Below are 24,381 nucleotides of genomic sequence, written 5' to 3'. Positions count from 1 at the left end.
TCCTTTGTATTTGTAAGGGTGGTGTGTAGAATTTGATACTAGATATCCAGGACCTATTTTGACCTTCCCTTGAATTGATATGCAACTACCACTCAGTGTGATGTGGGCAGCCCAAAGTTCATTCTGATTCTTGGACATTTATTCTAATTGGCATGCACCTATTTCTTGCTTCTTATTAAGTACTTGAAATATCTCTTGGGCTTCCCCATTTTACAGTTATGGATCTTGGTCAAATTACTTAACTTTCTGAAGTCTTAAGATTCCTTAAATGTAAGAAAGGGAAAATAATAGTCTTTAAGTGAGAGGGTTACTTTAAGAAGTAAACTTGTAAAATTAAACTAGTTTAGCATAAAGTTTAGCATGTAGCAAACACTCAATTATGATGATTATGCAGAATATGTGACTTTGTAAGTTCAAATCCTTTGCACAATCTTTCATAAGAATAAAAATAACATCTGAGAACTGGGAGCATATATTCACTTTGCTTATCAATCATTTATTAATTTTGAGTCCAATTTATTATATGTTTCAGCATTATAATGTGTTTTTTAATTCATATGTATGATTTGGTATACCTATATAATGGTGCATTTTTTAAAAAACTAGCTTATAATTGTGCTACCTTGTGTATTTGAGATGGATTTTTATTGTGTATTATATTCACGATTTTGTCATGTTTTATCTTAATTGGTCTTTACAGCAATATTCTGGATAGGTAGGTAGTCAACATCATATTGTCAGATACAGAAATGGCACCTTAGCTACATGTCAACAAAATTATTATAAGATGTAAAATAATGGGCTAATTTTTCCATGGACATTTTGACATCTTTTCTACTAGATCTAGAGTTATTCAGCATTCTGTCTGCTTAATACGAAAGGCAGTGCTACTCATAATTACTTACGTCATTGCCACACTGAGTGAAAAGCACGACTTTCCATTGACCTAGTAACAACTGCCATCATATATATTTTTTCTTACAATTAATATTGTTGTATATCAAATCATGAGTAGCCTGAAGAAGTTACATAGATGATACCCAAATGGAGAATTGTGATTGATGCTTCTTGGCACTATTTAAAATGTCATCCTCAGACTTGCACATTCATAATTTCATAATTTTAAGTTTAATTTTATTTTATCATATTTATCTAAAGATGAATCATAAAAATATTATAATATTCAATTAGTAGCATTTTCCAGAATTTTCCATGCAAATCTTAGCTATGCCTCACAATATTCAACTTTATCTTATAATTTAAGCAACTGAAGCACCAATTTCCTAAATGTTTTTAAATAATACTTTTCTTTGAAAACACTATTTTACTTCCATTTTAACTATTTGTTAATATCTTCCATTTAAAGTTTGGTAGAGCTGATATGATTTGCTGATAGTGTGGGGGAAAACAAGCAAATAAAAACAAGCAAAACAATCCTGTCGTTGCACCCTTCTTAAGACTTCTGCAAATTACCATTTTGCCATTTTTAATGAAGAGTTCACTTTCCCATTATGCTTGGGAAAGGATGCTTATAATGGGAACACTAAGCACTTTAATTTTAAACACTTTGTCTCCTTCAGTTGAGGGATATTAGTGCTATCCAACCAGGAATACACATTTTAGCCAGAAGTGGACTGCATGCTGAAGACTTTCTGAAGGAATACCTTGGTCACTGATTCCTTTGGACTGTGAACTTGAGTTTTAGTCTCTGCATATTCTGGCTATTATTGCACTCCTGTCACAATACTCAACCAGAGAAAATGTCCTAGTCAAATGGCACTTACATGAGTCTGATGAATCTGTCCCACCTCATATTTTTTTCTTTACAGAAATGTTTAGGTGTAGTGAGAGGAGAGGATAACGCAAAATAAAAGTCAATAAAGAAATTCTAAAGACTGGTAATGGGATTCATTCTTACAAGAAAAATATAAAAACTATTTTGCATTCGTCTAAAATATAAGTTTATTCCTGATAGATCCATGCCTGAAAAATGTAAATACTACTTGGAAATATATGTCATTAATTATTTTCATGTATTTTCCTGGGCTATGCACTCTGCTTTCTGATTAATGAGCATTTTTGATTAACTGACAAATTTGACTAATTCAAAAATGATGTAATAGGACTTTTTGGATTATTTTTATGAATTACTATTTTACTTGCCAAATTCAGTTAAACAAAATATATTTAGAACCTTATAATCAAACCCCCTTGCTTACATTTATTTAACTTGTTTTCCACATCTTAAAATGGCTTCAAAGTGCACTATCCAAGTGGGGAAATAACAGTTATATGACCTATGACATAACTCAGTGTGCTGGGTAGTGTTTTCGGAAAGAATTTCATACTTATCGGAAATGCTGTATCTGTATGCCCCGTTGGTAGCACTCTGTAACTATTGCACTTCCAGTTCACTGGGGCTAAGAAATATTGATTTTAAATATGGATTGTGAGATGTGAAGCTTTCAAGAAAGGCATGAATGTTCGCAGTCAGAAAATAAAAGTGGTGATCTCTAAAAATGACTTATAATGGTAGCAGCAAGGTAAGGAGGTAACATATGAAGCGTATTTTGGAAATCAAATAGAGCCTCATAAAAATTACCTGTTAAACAAAAATAAAAGAATCTCTATCAACACAGAAACTCAAGAGTGAAGAGGAAGAGGGTATGGTGGACTCACAGAGGGCAGGATGGTAGAACTCACAATCTGGACAGAATGTCAGATAAAATATATCAAAACTGCCAACATTTTTCTTTCTACATCAAATCCACCCAAGTTACTGTATAAAATACTTAAGCATCTCAAGATGGAAGAGCTCTGCAGATAACTTCAATATAACCTGGTTCTACAGAAACATGCTCCTACTGACATACTTACCCCTTTCTATCTCCATTCTAGTTTCCTGATGAAGTAGAGTACAGCAGAAGAAAACAAATTCAGCTATTTACATAAGCCACCAAGTTATGGCTTTGGTCCTAGTTTTATTTCTAAATATCCATGGTGTATAAGGCTTTATAAATCAAACAGAAAATACTTGGAAAGACATTCAAATTCAAATAAAAACACCTATGGTATAATTTTCACAACAAGTAAATGTCTTAAAACTCTGTTTGTATTCATAGAAATGATATACCAATTAGTTTTTCTTCTCAGTCACCAAGACAAAGAGGTAAGCATAATCAGTTATATTACAAACTAAAGGCAAACATTTTCCTCACCATAACCATGGGTGTTGTTATATTAAAATCTGAGAGAAATATTTCATTTGAGTATTTTTTATATATATACACACACACACACACACACACACACACACACACACCCCACTGTATACGCTACTTTAGACATCTTCACTATTTAGCCAAAAGTGGATATAACAATGAATTATAGAACTGTTGCTTCTGTTGGCTGATTCAAATTGTTTTGTCCAGGAGCACAAGTCTCAAATAATTTCACACATTAAGCAACAGAATATTTAAATCTGAAAATCAAACTCAACTGAGTTCAAAGTACAATTAATTTAAAGGGAATTGAATTGTCTCTGCATGTTCTACATAAAGGTATCCTAAATTAAAATAATGACCAAAAGGACATATCTGTGATAAGTCTGGTGCTTAGTTAGACACATTATTTTACTTAAGTAAAGATTTAAATAACTTATGTGACCATGAGTTAATCATTTTTTTTTTTTTCGCTGCTCTTACAACCAAAATTTCCTCGAGTGTTGCATGACATGCTATTTTAGGTTAAACTCCATGGAAAGTAGTAAGAGTGGGAAAAAAATCTATGGAGTTGATTAGGTACAGAGTCATAAAGTATAGTAAATTTGAAGATAAGACATGTACTCTGTTGTTAAAGTTGAGGGAGCTTAACACCTGTGTATCGATGTGAGTCAAGAGAATGTTGCTTTTTCTCTGAAAATGATTCCTTGTTCTTTTCAAATGATGGATATATAATTAGAGTAGCTTTAAAGCAATTTAAGTAAATTTGAGCTACTGGCATGTTTAATTCTTACCTATCACGCAGTGGACTTTTATAGGAGTAAGGTGGACAGATAGAAATTAAACGAATAATGGCTTGTATTGTCACAGCTACTTTTGAACTGCTCTTTGCATAACTTTTTCTCACTTTTTAACAGTTTCTCTTGAACTCTGAGATGTATTTAGTACTCAAAAAACAAAACCATGTCTTTCTTGCGACTGGAAGGCATGTATGACATGGTTTATAGATTAATTAGTTCTAGGATTATAGAATTTCATAGGTAGAACTTGTATTCTGTTTTCTAAAATCAGTTTGCTGTAAGTTTTAGAAGATAACTAGGATTTTAGAAGATAACTAGGACCTGAGAGAGAGGAGGCCAGAGTGCCAATAAAGTGGTACAAGTTGGCAATAAGGAATAATTTGATGATAGCAAAATTCTAAATTGCGGTAAAATTTAAATTCCTTTAACTGTTAAAAATATGTGTAAATTGCCTAAACCAAATCCCTTTAACTCTCTTTCCTTTTTTGAAACATTTATTCAAAAAATTCTATGAAATGATTGATATAAATAATTAAATATACCAATAAATGATGGGGAACAGACAAATTTCCCATGTAGAAGAATTCGAAAGTATTTATGCCAGTTATTCCATCCTTATGGAGATAGAGTACAACTCCCCTCTCCTTAAGTGTAGGCTGTGCATAGGGACTTTTTTCCAGAGAATACAGTATGTAAAGGTAATAAAGAATAACGTTACAGTGGAGAAACCTGACATACACTACCTCCACACATGATCAAGATGACTGTCACCAATGATAAGTCACATTGATAATGTTTCTTTAATAGCATGTGATGAGACAGAAACTTCATTCATAACCCCAGTCTAATAATAATCAGCAAAATATCAATTGAGGAACATTTTATGAAATATTAAATTAGTACTCCTCAAAAATGTCAAAGTCATCAAAAAAAGGAAAGTCTGAAAACTGTCACAGAAAAGAGTTGCCTAATGAGACAGAATGAGTAAATGAGATGTACTATTCTGTATGGTATCCTGGAACAGAAAAAGGACATTAGGTAAGAAAAGAAAAAAAAAAAATCTATGAAATGTGAATGGAGTACAAATTTTAATTGATAGTAATGTAACAACATTTGTTCATTAATATAACACATATATGCATGTAAGACGTTAATAATGGGGGAAACAGGTATATGTTATATGGAAAAATCACTGTACTATCTTCGCAATTTTCTTTTAATCTAGAAGTATTTTCATATAAAACTATATTTTAAAAATACCTATGAGTTACTAAAAATATCAATTTTGAAGTTTGAATTTCTAGAGTGACATTGACATTGTTTCTCTCTTTTTCAATTTAACAGAATGATGATAGATAAATTTAATTTACTTTGTGAATTTTATAGGCAGTTTTTGCACTTGTCTGGTAGAATACACATTTCTAAAACAATACTTTTGGAAATATGCATTTCCAATATAACATATTTTGTAGATGAAATATAGATACTCTGTGCATTTGTTAATAGGGGATGATGTGTCTAATAAGAAATAGAACCATATCAATACATATTCTTCTATAAACTTCACTTTTTCCTTCCCATTCTATTTTATATATTTTTATGTCAGTGAAGTATAAATTCAAATATCTTATAGAAAAACACAGTTTAAGTCTACTCATACATATTTGGAAGATTTAGTGGCCTTAGCATTTGCTTAAGATATAATTGTGGATAAATGTAGCACACCTTATTGGTACTCTATTCAAAAACTATTCCCTGTTTAGTCCCCCAGTTGAATCAAAGGAGGGTGACTCTTTTTATAAGCAGTTTATAGGCTCAAAACCAATTATTTGTATTTCACTCCTTTCCTAATGATTGAGTTAGGCATGATTATGTGACACAATTTTTGCCAGGGCAGCTTGGAGAAAAATTTCTGGGGATTCTTTGGTAAAAGTTTCTTCACTGATGTAAGAGATATATACATAAATAAATAGTTCCTCTTCTGCTACATGTTTTCCTGTCTGAATCTGAAACCTGAAACTATGGCAACTAAGACAGAAATTGAGGAAGTCACTTGAGGAGATGCCTGTTTCCTGATGATGTGTCGACCCTCTCAATTAATTAACTCTGGAGACACAGCTCCTCTGGACTTGCTAAGAGAGATTATAAACATTTCATTTTTATTTGAAAACAATCTCTAAAAGTTGGCTGTTATTAGAAACATCGACTTCTTAGGTATCTCAAGTTTAATATGGCTATTGTGTATTTTTAACCCAGTTTTCTATGGCACCTAATTAAAAACATGTAGGTTGTCCCTTTTAGTAAGCTTATTTGAGAACGTTATGCCTTGAAATCAACTGTGAATGAAAATGTAGAATTACTTTTCTTTCCATTAGTAGTTTTTGTGCTTTTTAAAAAGTTAACTTTTAAGTCAAATACTTGGCTACCCTTTTTCTTTTTACATCTAGGTCTGTCTGAGCAATGGCCAGGTTACAGATATAAAGAAATATAGCATGCATGAGGTAGCTTAATTTATGTGCATTGAAGCTTGACGCCGGCTAATATTCCATTTGTGCCTCTGGCTTTAACAAATAGATTATTTCATTGGATACATTCCAAGTTTTAGAAAATACAATATTAAAACTATTTGAAAAAAACAATGGTTATAATACTGAAATTAACCTCCAAAGCTAGCAATAAATAAAAATATTATTCTACGGATATCTTGTGAAAATTCTTTGTTTTCTTTTTTGGGGAAATAATTAAGAGATGCTCTGAAAAAATTCTGTCTGAATTATTATGAAGTGTATTATTATCAAGGGTTTGAATTTAGACTGAATAAATGTGTTTCAAGAAAATATTGTAAAAACCCTGTAAGTATGTCTACTGCTGCTGAATCTTTTTTCAAGTATTGATCTGGGAAGGTAAAAATACACACACATATAAAGAAATATAGTAATATACTTTTCCAATATAAATGGTCAATCATATGCCATTTGCCTGGACACCCAAGCCAAACTATGTGGAATCCTCTGAGATTTTATTCCTTGCTGTCCACATCTAGTATTCACTTTATCAATCGGAGTCCCATCAGAAAACAAAGGAAACACTGAAAGAGCTTAAGGGAAGAGAGCATAATAGAGATATCAATATGGGTCAGAATGTTCAGAAAGAGTGATGGAAACACACAAGAATTAGCCACAGTGATGGAGTAGGAAGATCTTCTCACACACACACACACAGACACACACACACACAATTTTGTATGGCAGGCTCAAATTTTTAAGATTATATTAAGAATATGTTTTTCATATGATAGGTTGGTGCAAAAGTAATTGCAATTTTCTCATTGAAAGTAATGACAAAAACCACAATTACTTTTTCACCAACCTAATAATAGCATATGTGAATTGTCATGACTATAATCATGTTTAATATATTGCAAACATTCAGAAAAAATTATTGGCCAGGCATGGTAGCTCACACCTGTAAATCTCAACAATTTGGGAGGCCAAGGCAAGAGGATGGCTTGGGACCAGGAGTTCTAGACTAGCCTGGGCAACATAGCAACACCTAATTGCTACAAAAATAAAAATAAATAGCCAAACCTAATGGTGCATACCTGTAATCTCACCTATGTGGGAGGCTGAGGCAAGAGGATAACTTGAAACCGGGAGTTCAAGGAAGCAGTGAGCTATGATCATTCCACTGCCCTTCAGCCCGGATGACAGAATAAGACCTAGCCTCAAAAAGAAAATAAAGGAAAACAAAGAAGAAAAAAAATCACACAACCCTCAATGTATATTATAATATCGTATATTTGTTTGATTTTTATTTGCGTTTAAGCACTCAGAATATGTTTCTATCTACTTGTCAACTCAAATCATTTATTAAATATATTTTGAAAATACAGTTGAGTATTCTTTTTAATGCTTTATTGATGAATAATCGAGATATAATAAACTGTACATACACAAAGTGTATAATTTGATACGTTTGGCATATGTATATACTCACTACAAATTAATGAATATATCTATAATCATCAAATGTTTTCTCATGTCCTTTTGCAATCTATCTTGTTGTCCTTCCTTATCCCCACCTAGTACATAAGCATCAGTGATCTGATTCCTTACACATCAGACTTTTTGGGACTTTCAAGAATTTTGAAGTTAATCATAGAGTTTGTATTTATTTTCTGTCTGGTTTCTTTCACTCAGCCTAATTATCTTGCACTCAACATAATTAACTATGATATTTCATAATCAATAATTATTTTTTATTATTATTACAAACTATTCCATTGAATAGACATACTCCAATTTTGTTTAGACATTTACCTGTCAATTAACATTTTAGTTTTTTCCAGCTCTTGGCCATTGCAAAATAAATTTTCTGTAAACATTCATGTACAAGACTTTGTATCAGCATATTCTTCCTTTACTCTTGAGCAAACACATAGGAGCAGAATGGCTGAGTCATAGGAGAGAGAAAACTGCAAAATTGTTTTCTAAAGTAGTTTTACCATTTCACATTTCCACAAGCAGTACTAGTAAAGGTGTTGTGGTGTGTCATTGTGTTTGTAATGTGCATTTTCTGAAGCACTGAAAATATTAAGCATTTTTTGTTCATACGTTTTCTTTTGTGGGTTGTCTGTATAAATCATTTGCCCAGTTTTTTGTTTTAATTTAGTTTGAAAATTCTTTAAATATTCTCTATATAATATTTTATCTGATATGATTTGCAAACTTTTTTCCTGGTTTATGGTTCATCTTTTTATTCCTTTAATAATACATCCTACAGTGGCTTTTTTTTTTTCTTTTAAATAGAAGTAGGGTCTCATTCTGTTACTCAGGCAGGAGTGCAGTGGCATGATCTTAGCTCAGTCTTGTAGGGAATTGTATGAAGTCTAGTTTCTCAATTTGTTCTTTGAGAAATTATGTTTTTGATATTTTATCAAATAAATTTTTAATTAACAAAGTTTGTTTATAGAAGTTTTATAGTTTCTGGGCTCGGTGGCTCACGCCTGTAATCCCAGCACTTTGAGAGGCTGAGGCAGGTGGATCACAAGGTCAGGAGTTTGAGACCAGCCTGGCCAACATAGTGAAAACCTGTTATTCTAAAAACAGAAAAAAATAGCTAGGCCTGGTGGCAGGCGCCTGTAATTCCAGCTACCTGAGAGGCTGAGTCAGGAGAATCACTTGAACTCAGGAGATGGAGGTTGCAGTGAGCCAAGATCGCACCATTGCCCTCCACCCTGGGTGACAGAGCGAGACTCCATCTCAAAAAAAAAAAAAAAAAAGTTTTATAGTTTAATGTTTGAATTTGATTCGTGATCCATTTTGAGGAAATTTTGTATATCATTTGGGGTATGCATCAAATACAAGTTTTCATTTTTGTACACATATCTGACTCATTCAAAGACAATCCTTTCTCAAATGACTTACCTTTGTGCCCTTGCGTAAACTTTGTAATCAGTCTTAAAGTCAGATAGTACTCTTATTCTCACTTTGTTATTTTTCAAAATTGTTTGGACTATTGTAGGTCCGTTGCATTTCCATATGAATTTTAGAATCTGTTTTGCAATTTTCACAGGATTTACTGAGATTCTAAATGTGATTGTTGTGCATCTATGGATTAATTTGGGGTGGAATGAAATCTTAGCAATACTGATCTTTGAGCTTCTGAGCACAGCATATCTCTACATTCCCCTACCACCTCAGGACTTCTGATTAGAATGCTATGTTGGATGATCCCCAAGACTAACGCCCAGTTCAGTGATGAACTGGGAAAGTCCACAAGACTCACCATATAGTTTTACCAATGGCTATGAATTGTTATGGCAAAATAATACATAACAAAATCAGAAAAGGTAAACGACCTATGGGGCGAAGTCCAAAGGAAACCAGGTACAGACTTCTAAGGGTTCCCTTCCAGTGGATTCCCACTGAACATACTATTTTACCTTCAAAGAGTTGTGACAAAGTGTGTGAAATGTCAACCAAGGAAGCTCACTAGAGATTCAGTGCCTGGAATTTTATTAGGTGTTGATCGCATAGGCCTCTGTCTAACACAGACCAAAATTTCAGACTCCCAGAGAGGAAAACTGTGTTCAGCATATACCATATTGTTTGTACAGTTTAGGCACAGTGAGTCAATTTTTATCAGTTACTGATGAGAATCCTCTTGAAATCTAAGTTCTCAGATACCAGCTGGAGCAAACCTTGAAAGCAGGCCTTTCAGAGGATAGTAGTGGTTCAGGCCTGCTGTGCTCGTTCTTTTCTGCATAAATTATATTGAGAGAAATAGTTAATTAGATTACAGGAAGTCATCTTCCCAATGTTCTAAAATCACAGTAAAATGAAATCTGTAAAAACCGTGGCATCAGCATGTAGGCCTTCCATCTGAGTTTCTCTCAATATCTATGCTAAGACACATGCAACCGTCTTCTTGACAACTTTACTGAACAATATAGGTAAATTTCCTCTGAGATTTCAAATCAAAACAATATGTTGAAGGTGTGTATGAATAAAAGAGTGTTGTAATCTGTTTAAAATTAATAACAGCTTTTAATGTGTTCCTCTTATTTTCTCTATTTTAACTTTATTTTTATAACAGCAAGTACACTTTTTTTAAAAAAAACTAAAATTGTTATACAAATATAAGTTTCTGTAACCTATAAAATACTTTTTGCTCAATCTTGCTATGGTATTTCATAAACCTTAAAATATATATCAATAGTTAGTTCTGGTGTAATTAATCTTAAAATCATTCAAATCCATATGAATACCTCAACTTCAAATGAAGATCTTGACAATATTATTGTATGATAATGTTTTTGATAATGTAAAATATAAACACCTCAAGGAATTTTATTGCTATAAGTATCTCCTCTAGTAAAGTGACTTATGCTCCTCAACCTTCTACTTTTTGATAATATCTCCACAGCAAGGTTTTGTAAGTTAAAATTAAAATTTTAGAATTTTCAATAACTTTTAATTTTTATTATTGGTGTTGTGTTCTCTTTTTATATCAAAACTAGAATTTATGTATCTAATTTAAGTGGAAATTAATATATAATAAAAATGCTTTCATATTACTCTAATCACTATATTTTCCAACTGTTTTCTGCAGTGTTATCTGCTCTTCTTTTTCCTTCATCAACTCACTTTTATGCTTGGAGGCATGCTTTAGATTTCTTTATTGTCTTCCTTTCAGTGAAAGTCATAAACAAAACATAATAATCTTTTTTACCTATTAACCATGTTGTCATATTTGAAAGCAAAGGTATCTATCACCCAACAGATCATTCTTTAATTATAAAAAAAAATGAAGAAATCTGTAAGATACTGCCTAAAACATTCTATGACACTTAAAGCCACCAAAATAGGGCACACTGACATCATGAGCCTCTTGATCATGATGGAGAAGGGCAAAAGATCACCTATATGGTGCCCCTGCAAAAAAAAAAGAAAAAGAAAGAAAACACTATAATCTAATAAAGAGGAAATAATATAAGTCCAAAAGGAAGGATTCTACGAAACAACTAGTATGGATTCTTCACCAACATAAATATTATAGACGAAAACATGTCAAGGGAACAGTTCTAGATAAAAGGAATCTAAAGGAACACCACAAGTAAATGTAATGTATAATCCTTCATGAGATCTTGAATTAAAAAAAATAAAGCTACACAGAAAACTATTTGAATATTTGGGAAAGTGTATGTCATAGCAAATATATCAATTTCATATGTGATAATTATATTGTCACTTCACTGGAGAATACCTTTATTCTTAGATGATGCATACTGAAGCATTTAGGGGTAACACGTGATGGCTGAAAGTAGCTCTCTACTAATTTTGCAGCTATAACATAAATACACACATACACATACATATGGCAAAATATTAACACTGGGTGAAGCCAGATGAAGGGTATATGGGTGGGTTTTGCAAATTATTATAGGTTTAAAAATTTTCAGAAAACAAAATTTGGTATGGAAAACAATAGTTATTATGCATAAAGGACTTTCTTAATAAATATTCTGTCCAAAAGTTTTGAAAGTAGATAACATTTTTATTATGTCGTAAAACTATTCACGATGAAAAGGAGAAACTTAAGAAAAAATGGCAATAACATCACAATGTTAAAAAATATCCACAAATTGGCAATAATATACTTTCAAATTTCAATTAAATAGCAGCAAAATTATAGTTAGATAAAATTACATTTTTCCTAAAGCCTTATAGTCAAATATCAAATTTAGTGCAATCTGCCTTCCAAGTTCACACATAAACTAAGACAATGCTTATATGTAGGCACTAATGTCTGACATTGATTATTAAAAGCTGCAATGTAGGCTTTACTAAGGCAAAAATATATATATATATAAATGAAACAATTCAAACTTTAGTCAAATTTGGAAGACTCAGAAACATGAAAAAAACAGGATATTATTTTCTCAGGTTTAAAATTCTTAAGATTTTCCTTTTAGAATAGTTTCAGTAAGATTGGCACCAACTCTTCTTTGAATGTCTGATAGAATTGAGCTTTGACTCCCTCTGGTCCTGGAATTTTGGGGGAGTTTTTTTTGTTTGTTTGTTTGTTTTTTTACTGTTTCAATCTCAGTAGTTGATAATGATCTGTGCAGAGTTTTTATTTCTTCCTGATTTAATCTAGGAGGATTATGTATTTTCACGAATTTATTCATCATCTCTAGATTTTCTATTTCGCACACATAAGGTGTTCATAGCAGCCTTGAATGATCCTTTGTGTTTCTGTAGTATCAGTTGTAATGTCTCCCATTTCATTTTTAATTGAGGTTATTTGGATCTTCTCTCTTATTTTCTTGGTTAATTTCACTAACGATTTTTTTTTTTTTTTTTTGAGACGGAGTCTTGCTCTGTCGCCCAGGTTGGAGTGCAGTGGCACAATCTCGGCTCACTGCAAGGTCTGCCTCCCAAGTTCACGCCGTTCTCCTGCCTCAGCCTCCCCAGTAGCTGGGACTACAGGCGCCTGCCATCACACCCGGCTAATTTTTTGTATTTTTAGTAGAGACAGTGTTTCACTGTGTAAGCCAGGATGGTCTCGATCTCCTGACCTCGTGATCCACCCGCCTCGGCCTCCCAAAGTGCTGGGATTACAGGCGTGAGCCACCACGCCAAGCTACAATTTTCTTTATATTTTCAAAGAACCAGGTTTTTGTTTCATTTATCTTTTGAATTGCTTTTATTTGTTTTAGTTTCATTTAGCTCTACTCTGATCTTTGTTATTTATTTTCTTCTGCTGTGTTTGGGACTGGTTTGTTCTTGTTTCTCTAGTTTCCTGAGGTGTTACCCTAAATTCTCTATTTGTGCTCTTTCAGACTTGATTAGCATTTATTGCTACAAATTTTCCTCTTAGCATAACTTTTACCTTATACTACAGGTTTTGATAAGCTGTGTCATTATTATCATTCAGATCAAATAATTTAATTTCCATCTTGATTTCATCATTGACCCTAAGATCATTCAAGAGCAGATTATTAATTTCCATGTATTTGAGGTTTCCTTTTGGAATTAATTTTGAATTTTATTCCACTGTGGTCTGAGAGGATACTTGATACAATTTTGATTTTCTTAAATTGATTGAGACTTGTTCCTGGTCTATCTTGGAGAATATTCCATGTGTTGATGAAAAGAACATATATCCTGCAGTTTAGGGGCAGAATGTTCTGTAAATATTTGTTAAATCCATTTGTTTGAGGGTATAGTTTAGGTCCATTGTTTCTTTGTTGACTTTCTGTCAACAAAGACCAATTATTCTTAGGTTTAGCCATTTAACGTATTTCAATATTTCTTGGAGGCTTTGTTAATTTTTTTAAAAATTCATTTTTCTTTGGCTTCATCTGATTGAGTTAATTTGGAACTCAGAGCATAAATGCATATTTTGGGTTGATTACGATTAAAATTAAATTATATAGAGTAAGATTTGAAGAAATTAATAATGAAGACAAAATGTAAATATTATTAAAATCTCTTAAACAATCTTTGTGTCAAAACTGCTGTTTATGAATGTATTAAAATTCTGTGATGTCAGTAATTCCTATGGGAGAAATTTCTAGAAGTAAAGGTTGCATAAATTATTACAAAGTGGTGAGTAAACCGTATGTTAGATATGTCAAAAGTATTAGCCATGAATTAGAATCTTCATTGAAGTTTAAAAAATAAGGTTATACAAAAAAGTAGATATGCTAAAGAGAGAATTAGTGAATGCAAAATATGAAAAACTTACAGACATGAAAAGAAAGAGAAAATTCAGTGTACCCCTAAGGAATAGACTGTAAGAGAAAATGGAGGAAGCAAAGGTAGAGGTGAAGAATGATTTAAATAAAAACGGGAATAATTTCCAGCGTTGGTGAAAGTGCATATATTCATATTCAGTAAGATGAGTGATTTCTAATAAAAATTAATAAAAATTATACTCCTTAAAAATCCTATTAATATTACTGCATATTGCTTATTAACAAAAATTATACTTAGAAATCATTATTTAAGGCCGGGCGCGGTGGCTCAAGCCTGTAATCCCAGCATTTTGGGAGGCCGAGATGGGCGGATCACGAGGTCAGGAGATCGAGACCATCCTGGCTAACACGGTGAAACCCCGTCTCTACTAAAAATACAAAAAAACTAGCCGGGCGAGGTGGCAGGCGCCTGTAGTCCCAGCTACTCGGGAGGCTGAGGCAGGAGAATGGCGTGAACCCGGGAGGCGGAGCTTGCAGTGAGCTGAGATCCGGCCACTGTACTCCAGCCTGGGCGGCAGAGCAAGACTCCGTCTCAAAAAAAAAAAAAAAAAAAAAAAAAAAAAAAGAAATCATTATTTAATTAGACAATCCACTTAAAAGTTTAATTTTATAATATAGAACAGAAGACAAAAATAAACAACATATAATATGAAAAAGTTTACACAATTACAGGTACTGACTAATTAGAATACACTTCCTATGTGTTTTCCATTCACTTGGGTTTTATTAACTCCTATAATTAGCTGTTATAAGAGAAGGAGAGAAGATGCACATCATCATTGCCTTGGTCTGGTAGTAAAACACATCCTGCTCCTCATGATCTATTGACAAGAGCTTGATAGATGTCATACCTAACTCAAGAGAAATGTAGTCTGACCCTATGTTCAGGAAAAAAAAAAAATTACTGGAGATATTTGTCATGAAGAACTAGTAGGCTGTGCCAGAAAAGTGGACTAAACCAGTTCTGAGGTTGTAAAACTTGTAAAACTCACTCAGATACAGATAGTAAATCTAAATGATAATAAAACCATTGAACACATTGTATTACTAATTAAAATGTAACTCCAGATGGTTAAGTCCATAAAACTTCAAAGATAAGTTCTATAAACATTTGACAAACAGATCCCTTTAAAAAATTATTCTGGATATTAGAAAAACAGAGGAAACACTAAAGCACTAAAGAGTTTTGTTTGTTTGTTTGTTTTTGTTTTTGTTTTTTGTCTTAAAAGGGGAAAGAAAAACAAAGAAAGAAAAAATTAAAAACGGAAATTATAGACAATTTTAAACATGAGTACAGTGGGTTAAATACAGTACTACCAACCTGCAACACATGCATTTATAAATGTACATACATGTATTAATTATCCACAAATAGATATTTTATATTCAGATACAATTATATACCTTGTCAGATACTTAGCGAATCTCTGCTCTCCTAAGTTTGTACGCATATATTCTGCACCTTACTTTTCTCTCTATTTTCCTTATTTCACAATCAAAGGAAGAACTACCATTTCTGCTAGTATACAGATGTATTGAAACTGCGTTTCTATCTACTGAGTGATTTTTGAATATTACGTGAAATATGAAATGCAACATTCTTAAAACAATTGGTGACCTTTACCGAGTTATATTTATCTTGATTATCAATCTCAGTTTAGATCTGTTCTAGAAGATTGTCCTAATGTTTTGAGTAATATTATGATACATATTATTTCATGTTTTAAAAAGAGTTTCATAATTATCTTTGCTTATGTTTAGGCTGCTTGGAATTAAAAGAGGACACCATTGAGAACCTTCTTGCTGCAGCATGCCTTCTTCAGCTTCCACAGGTGGTGGAAGTGTGCTGCCACTTCCTCATGAAGCTTTTGCATCCATCTAACTGTTTAGGAATTCGAGCCTTCGCAGATGCTCAAGGATGCATTGAATTAATGAAGGTGGCCCACAGCTACACAATGGTAAGGAAACTTAATCTTTTAATAATGGAGACATACTCTGTGTTATCAGAGGTAAAAATAATTACTGTCATGGCATTAGCAAGTTTTTAAAGTTTAAAATGAGTTTTCTATGTTTGGCACATTTTTTTATTATGAACTATAGTGTACCATAATGTATATTCTAATTTTAAAAAACACATTATTTACTGGATTTATTGTTCTTTTGTAGATTTATTTTTTATTTCATTTTACATTTATTGGTTTATTATAAAAGATATTGCAAAGGATACAGATGGAGAGATGTGTAGGGTGAGGTATGAGGAGAGGGGTGCACAGGCTCCAGGCTCTCCCTGGGCACACCATCCTCCAGGAACCTCCACATGTTGCAATCGGGAAGCTTCTTTATGGCTTTATGCGCACTTAACAGGCAATACAGATAGATAGATAGATAGATAGATAGATAGATAGATAGATAGATAGATAGATAGATATTTAATAAAGCTATTTAAACCGATTTTCAAAATTGCCCCAGGCATATATACCTTTGTACATTCACTTCCACAGCTTCCCTTTTATACACTTTTTCCGCATTTTTCAAACCTCTCCATCACAGCATATTATATTGAGTGTGGCTATGCCAGTATGATTTTATGGAAAAAATTTAAGCCTATTTTATATGTTTTCCCTTTTATTCCCTGTATGTGTGTGTGTGTGTATATATATGGATGTGCATATTTAACAGCTTTATAGAGAATCTAAAAGTCATTTCAATTGTACAGTTTAAATTTGTGTACTTTATAGCATGGAATTTTTAAAATATTAGTTCCATTCTAGGATAAAATAACCAGTTATAAGTCTCATACCCATCATATTACCTATCCTAGAAATAATAATTCTAAAAGCACTGAATTAGAGTGAGTGCCTGGCGGAGAGGCCCTATATCAATGCTACCCATTTCTACTGTGATATTATTATTAATATTATTAATGTTTTCATTGTTATTATTGAAACAACCAGTAAAGTCTTATGGAAATTTTTCTGTCCAACTCAAAGAAAGAATTAAAATGAGATAAATATTGTTAAGCTTTATGGTTGCTATTTATTTCAAATTGAACACTTTTTCTAATCGCTAATGAGTCAACCACTTAAAAGTATTCTGATTGCCATTTTGAAACAGAGTTTCAAAATTATTTTCTTTTTCCTTTTTAATCCTTTAAGCAGATTACTAAATTAAATGAAAATATAGAAATAAAAGGAAGAAGATACATGATTTGTAATTCTATTGTCAAATCCTTCTTTAGAAGTTTTCCATGACAGACACGATGCTACCTTTGAAATTATATGAACCATAGCAAATCAAAGTAAACAAATAATTCATCAACCAAAATATCAAAGTCCAACTGCCACCGTTTAATTAGGCACATTTCATTACCTTTAGGAGCTCCTGGCTTAACTAAGCCAAAGAACAATATGCCTCCATATCCAGAGGGATAATGGTCCCTTCTGGTCTAATTTCAAATTATTAATTTAGTAATGAAAATGTTTTCCTTGCAGCTGCTTGGACTGTTCTGCAATTTATCACACAATAGTAACACATTTTTTTCTTCAGAGACTTTAAAATGTATGCTTCATAGGAAAATATATTTAAAACAGAAATATAGAAGATTTCTAAGGTACTCAACATTCTGAATGACTCTATATTAATTTATTTCTTAGACTGTGACATATAATATCTGCTGAAATTTAAATGATTTTGAATTATTTTGAAAATCTGGTGCTCTGGTATTCTATAGATGTTTATGGTAACTATCTTACAGAAAAATTACTGACCAGTTTTCTTCCCAGATCTATATTGTCCCTTCAGTTCCAGCAGTTTAAAATGAGTGTTTTGCATCTGATAATGTGATTTCTCATCACATATTTGCCTCTGATCCTTGTCCAATCAGGCATATGTTCTCATCTAATCTACCCAATCTGTGCTTTGAAAGCAAACATATTGTGCTGTTTCTTTGTTTTTTGTTTTGTTTTGTTTTTTGTTGTTGTTTTCTCCTTAACTGCTTTAAGAGCAAATCATTCCATGTATTCTACTGCATGCAGAATAGAATTAACTTCTCTCTTGACTGTAATTATTTGTCTGATTGCTTAATACATAAGTAACACTTCTAAAATTTTTAAATTTCTTGCCCAAACTCTTTAGATATAAACTTGATCTTCAGAGACCAAAGGTCTGGTCTACCCAGAACTTAATTTGCTGCCTGTATTTCTCTTCTTCATTATTTATCATCTTTCCTTTGGCAATTTCACTTATGTATTTGGCTTCAGCTACTGATTTTGTGCAAATAATTCCAAAATCTTTCGGGAAGGTGATCCAGCTTGGCAATGAATCATGCAAAATACTGGAGAATTTTGATTGCAAGCTCAATATCAGGTAGAAGTGTAAAATTAATTCTGAAACATTAATGTAACTATGTCTGCATGAATATAGAGATAGTGCCAAAATAACATCACTGAAGGAAATAGTCTCATTGTACTCTTATATTACATTATGAAACCTGTGCTTAATTCTGGATATAACATTTTAAAAACAATCGAGAGTGGCAAACGGAAACAGATTAGAATAACAAGAATAGTAAATTTTATGTGATTGTGTACTATGAAGAAAAGTTGAAAAAATGGCTGCCTATGCCAGAATAAAATTAAGGCATGACAATGGCTGTCATATATTTAATAGAATGGACTTGTGTTTAAAGCAGTGGTGTTTAAGTGTTTCTCATTCTGTTTTTAAATTTATTTTACTAATGCAATTCTCTGTTCAAATTAAATATTATATCAAAGTATCATTTTAGAATTGATCTGCTTTGGGTAAAGATGGACAAAAAGTCCAGAGTCTCCTTCCATCTCCCGATCTTTCCTTGCCTGCTGAGTTTATTACTGATCAGCATTGCTACTTCCCTCCAAAGTCAGCTCTGCCTTTTGGAGGACACACGTGGAACATTTTTATCCAGCAATCCTTTCTCTAGACGGTTCTGGGTTAGAACTTACCAATAAGAGGCATTCATATAAGATATGAAAGCTAGAAGAGAAGCAGCAGCCATTATTCTCCACAGGCAGTTGGAGGAAGATGTGTAGGCAAATGGAAAAGTAAAATAACTTACAAGCAAGTTATCAAAGCTATTGACCCCACTGTTGTAGGCTGACATCATTGCTGGGAGGCCTCTGGAGGTCCTTGAGGAATGCAGTGTCTTTGCAGAGTGCTTTTGAGAAAATTCATGTTGAAATGAAGTTTGAAATCTTTAGTAGAAACTTCCCTGACCTTCATAGTTTTTTCAATGGCTGTTTAAACCTTCAATTCTCTATTCATATCTTTTAAACTTAGAACATTGAGTGTTTTATTTTCTTAATTACAAAACATATTCAGAATATACCCCAACATAGCATGTATGCTCAATCTCCATATATATACACATATATATGTGTGTGTGTGTGTGTGTGTGTGTGTGTGTGTGTATATATATATATATATATATTTTTTTTTTTTTGGAGACAGAATATCACTCTGTCGCCCAGGCTGGAATGCAGTGGCGTGATCTCAGCCCACTGCAACCTCTGCCTCCCAGGTTCAAGCAATTCTCCTGTCCCAGCCTCTCAAGTACCTGGGACTACAGGCGCTTGCCCCCACACCTGGCTAATTTTGTATTTTTAGTAGAGATGGGGTTTTACCTTGTTGGTCAGGCTGGTCTTGAACTCCTGATCTTAGATGATCTTCCCACCTTGACCTCCCAAAGTGCTAGGATTATAAGCATGAGTCATCACGCCTGGCTTCCATATTCTGATATACATAGTCCTCCATACCTAGCTTCTAAGCTGCTACCCAGACATTTTTTCTCAATATTAGATGCAGTTGCTCTCATTCCTGCTAAATATGTGTTGTATAGTTCCTTCACTGTTACTTAACTCAGATATTTCTCTTGTTGGAATCATTATCAAATTCTGAATAATCCTTCCCTGTTTCTAGTTCAAGTTCATTCATGCCAAAGAAATATCTTTAAACTTCTCATGGCATTACCTCTTACAATTGAAATCTTAGTATTCCTTTCTTTAGGATTGTGTGATATCATCATAAACTTTCTTATACAATTAATTATTTTTATTTCTTTGTGACTAGTCTTTACAAATACATTGCAAATTTCTTTATGACAAGAGAAGAAGCCTTATCCGTTGAATTTTTTTATTCCATCGAAGTGTCTAGTATCTTGTAATACGTTCATCAATTCCCTGTTTCCCTTGGGTACTTTTGTAGAGCTTTCTTTAATGTACTCATTCAACAGGACTACGGGTGTGTGCCTTTGACATTTTTTTTAAATCACATTTTCTGCTATTATTTTCCCTGTTCATACAGTTCTAGCCACATTGACCTTCTTACTGTTTCTTGACGACACTAAGCATAACTTCACTTGTGGAGTTGTGTGCTTTTTCTTTCTTCCCTCTGATGGAAATACTCTTTTGCCAAATATTTATATCTGTTTCTTGTCTACTTCATTCAGATCTCTGTCAAATGTTACTTCCATAGAGACCCATTCTCTGAAAACTCCATGTAATGTGCCAGTACCTTCAAAACTCTCTATTCCCTTACACACCTTTACATTTTTTAAGGTACTTATTTAGTTCCTGGCTTTACAATATATATTTGTTTTTGTTTTTGTTGTCTACCTGCCCAATTAATATATAGTAGCTTCTTGATAACATTAAAAAACACTTTTATAACATAAGTGCCTAGATAAATCTCCATATATACTATTAATTACTAAATGAATAAGGGAAGGTATAGTGACTATTGACTGCTATGTACCAAGTTCCCTGGGTGCTACCAGTAGGTGGCATAGGGAATGCAGTGATGAACAAAATAGAAATGATATTGCCCTTAGAGTCAAGGTTAATATATTGAATGAAAACAAATTATCGTTACAAATTATAACATTTATGCCTATATATGTGTGTATGTATAAATGTGTGTGTGTATATATGTGTGTGTATGTATATATATGCACACACATTTATACATACACACATATATGGGGTAAATATATATATATCTTGTGTGTATATATGTGTGTGTGTATATATATGTGTGTGTATGTATATATACACATATATACATATAAATACATATGTATTTATACATACACATATATAGGCATAAATATATATGTGTGTGTACATATATATATATGTACATATATATACACACACATATATATACAAACACACACGGTAAATTTTACAAAGAAAATTTATAAGGGGCAATGGGAACTCTAGGCCAGGCGCGGTGGCTCACGCCTGTAATTCCAGCACTTTAGGAGGCCAAGGCAGGCGGATCATGAGGTCAGGAGATCGAGACCATCCTGGCTAACACGGTGAAACCCCATCTCTACTAAAAATACAAAAGAAAAAAAAAATAGCCAGGCGTGGTGGCGGGCGCCTGTAGTACCAGCTACTTGGGAGACCCAGGCAGGCGAATGGCGTGAAACCGGGAAGCGGAGCTTGCAGTGAGCCGAGATCGAGCCACTGCACTCCAGCCTGGGCGACAGAGAAAGACTCCATATCAGGGGAAACAAACAAACAAACAAACAAACTCTCTCTCTCTCTCTCTCTCTCTCTCTATATATATATATATATAGCAATGGGAGCTCGCCCATAAACCAGAAAAATACTCTTTAAATAAGTGAAGTTTATATGAATTGTAAAAAATGAGGTAGAATTAGTCAGGTATAGATTTGGTTAAAAATGTTCATAACAGAAGAAAATGGATGTGCCAATGATCTGAAGTGGGCAGGCAATTGTTCTGCTTAATGAAATTCAAGGTAGATGGGCTGGTGGAGAGGGACAAGAAGAGAGATAGTTTATGAGGCTGGAGATTTAGGCAGAATCAATTGTGCAGGGTTATGGAAACTTTGTAAGGAGTTGGGGATTTCTCTGGAGTATAGTAATATGCCATTGAACATTTTGAACAAGCAAGGACCAAGGTTTAATTTTAAGATGAGTCATCAGACTGACATAAAAGGAAGGCAAGAAGAGAAACTAAGAATAGAGATTAGTATACCCTAGAGGTGTATATCCCTGCTCACATAATTTGTTTATAATGATAAATTACCATTATAAATGACAATTACATATGCCTATATATATGTATACATGTGTGTATACATATATGGTAAATTTTGCAAAGAAAAATTATAAGGTGTAATATAAGATGTGATATATACTCACATCCACATATTAGGAGAGTGTAAAAGAAGAAAGAGAGTGAGGTAACGCTACCTTCTGCCATTGTGCTTGGCACATAAGCAGCAGCTTTACTGATGGCAAGTCTTACCACCAATGGTGCTGGTGAGGGCACATGTAAAGTTTAAAATATTGTCCTATTGCCACTGTAATTCTAGGTGTTAGATATATTCATTAAATTTACTCTTTTCAAAAATCCCTGCAAGGCAAGTCTTATATGCATTTTAAAAACAGTAAATCTGTGATTCAGGGATGTTAAATAATTTACTCAGGATCAATAGATAGACATGCTAGAATGGGATAGTAAACTCAGGACTATCTCACTACAGATTTCATGCCCTATTCAATATGCTAATGAATATACCGTGATTACATATTGCCCATAATATTAAGTGAGATTTCTGATACCCAGACACAAGATATGAATTACTTCAGACAAATGGATATTACAAACCTGAAAGAGAAATGAGACCAAATCACTTTATGATTTTTTTCTCAGGTATTTTTTTTTCCCCTTCTCTGTTTTCTGTCCAGTGCTACCAGTATGACTTAGAACATTTCATTAGGTTTAGGCTGGAGGCAGAGGCAGTGGCACTAGGCCTAATTAGAGGCTACCTTGTTCGTAAGTATCTTTGAAGGGTGGAAGACTCATACCTGCAGCATAAAGCCTTCCAGAGTCAGTGTAAGAATAGCTGCCCTTTCAGAGTCTCGGTAGCACTAAAAACATGCTACACATCCTTCACTTGTCCTTCAGAGACACTGGAAAAAACACCTGAGAGAAGAACAAACCATATAAATGCGGTTTGTGATCATGGTTTTAAAATACCTGACATGTTTCATTGTTTCTAGCTAGCTACATGCTTTTAATCTTAACCAATAACCCTGCTAATAAACCATAAATTACAGTTTGCCTTAGAAGAATATTTGGAGTATAACTTTAAATATTCTTGTTTTATAAGTCATAAAAACAAAGTTTACTTCATTTACATTTTTCTCAAGACTATTACATGATACAGTAGTACTAAATGATTTTTTATGTTATCTTTTTTCTTTTATTTAATATTTTGTGTTACTCCTTTCAGTGTCTCACATGCCCACGTGGTCTTAGTAACAAGTTATATACAATTGACAAGTTGAAAATTATCAAAATTTGACTTTCAGCATGTCTTTGTAAATATATACGAAATGAAAAGGTCAGGGCGAGTATAATGAGTGTTTAAGGGACAATGACTGGTGATGTCTAATGTTCAAAAGGACTGAGTAAAAATGTGGCAGACTGGGTGCAAAGGAAATTTCTCTTCTTCCTCTCTTTTTGTTTTCATATTTCTTAACATTCTTTGTCCCTGAATTAGATGGATAGGTCTTTCTTTTATGGTTTTCAATATCAAATTAATTAACACATCAATTGCTACCCATTATGTACCTGAGATACCTAGAACTTATTCACTTTTCTTTACAGGCAATGTGTACTTGTGTTACAAATTGGAGTCATTGGTAAAATCATTGTCCTTATTTGCATAGTTTTATTTTATTTGTTCTACTGAACTTCGATTTCTAAAACATTGAGATATAGCACATAGCTATATCTCACATATAAAACTGCAACACACACACACAAGCACAATTTATTAAAAATATCTCAGGTACAGTAGTTTAAATTTTTTAAGAGCTGTCATAGGTCTCAAGCTGATGCTGTGACAACAATATAACTAACAAAGTTTCAAGAAGGAATACTAACATTTAAAAATATCCTGTAAACACACATTTAAACCTATAAGTAGTACCTAAATATTTAATGATTTCAATCATTTAAGATGTAGTATTCCCTTCTGGATAAGAAATATTCTTACATTATTGAGTGATTCTAAAAGGACTTC

At 33.0% G+C, this 24,381-nt stretch overlaps 1 protein-coding gene across 1 annotated transcript in view; it reads left to right on the top strand.

Moving 5' to 3' along the window:
• Positions 1-19,690, top strand: part of LOC101027015 (kelch-like protein 1) — a 196,804-nt gene extending 177,114 nt beyond the window's left edge. The window contains exon 4 of the mRNA XM_031655882.1: positions 16,047-19,690. Within this exon, the coding sequence (XP_031511742.1) occupies positions 16,047-16,333 (287 nt within the window). The 3' untranslated portion in view covers positions 16,334-19,690. The remainder of the gene's footprint in view (positions 1-16,046) is intronic.
• The last annotated feature ends 4,691 nt before the right edge of the window (positions 19,691-24,381 follow it).

Source organism: Papio anubis, chromosome 15 (assembly GCF_008728515.1).
Source record: "Papio anubis isolate 15944 chromosome 15, Panubis1.0, whole genome shotgun sequence".
In the NCBI taxonomy this organism is placed as follows: domain Eukaryota; kingdom Metazoa; phylum Chordata; class Mammalia; order Primates; family Cercopithecidae; genus Papio; species Papio anubis.
The sequence above is the reverse complement of the archived record's forward strand: the minus strand, read 5'-3'. Positions and strand labels throughout refer to the sequence as shown.